General features: G+C 43.4%; 1 protein-coding gene across 1 annotated transcript in view; it reads left to right on the top strand.

The window, feature by feature from the left end:
- LOC117938278 (NACHT, LRR and PYD domains-containing protein 12-like) overlaps positions 1-141 on the top strand; it is a 2,229-nt gene extending 2,088 nt beyond the window's left edge. The window contains exon 4 of the mRNA XM_034862802.1: positions 127-141. Coding sequence (XP_034718693.1) covers positions 127-141 — 15 coding nt within the window. The remainder of the gene's footprint in view (positions 1-126) is intronic.
- Positions 142-415: the final 274 nt, after the last annotated feature.

Consider the following 415-nt stretch of genomic DNA (forward strand, 5'->3'; position numbering starts at 1 on the left):
TCACCTGGATGAGCATGCACCCCATGCACTGGGACTCAGTCCTTACCAAAGCAGCCCAGGTTCGAGTCCGTCCCCCAGCCCATTGCTACATGTCATTCCCTGTCTCTTCCACTGTCCTGTCTGCAGCTGTCCTATCAATAAAGCTCAAAAAGCCCAAAAATAATCTTAAAAAAAAAAAAAGAGAGGGTTTGTGGTTTAACATTAAACTCTTTCCCTTGTATGGCTTTGTTATATTCCGGTTCTTGTCAGGTTGACCAAAAATAAAAGTTTGGCTGAAGTAGGGAAGCAGAATCCTTAGCAGAGGTTTTCTACATCGTCCGCTATCTTGCTAGCTATGCTAGTCATGCAGTGAGCTGCTCCAAATCTTTTCTTTTTAGTATACTGTTTGTGCACAAACCGTGTTCTCTGAGTTCAT

The sequence above is a fragment of the Etheostoma cragini genome, chromosome 22 (genome assembly GCF_013103735.1).
Source record: "Etheostoma cragini isolate CJK2018 chromosome 22, CSU_Ecrag_1.0, whole genome shotgun sequence".
Taxonomy (NCBI): Eukaryota; Metazoa; Chordata; class Actinopteri; order Perciformes; family Percidae; genus Etheostoma; species Etheostoma cragini.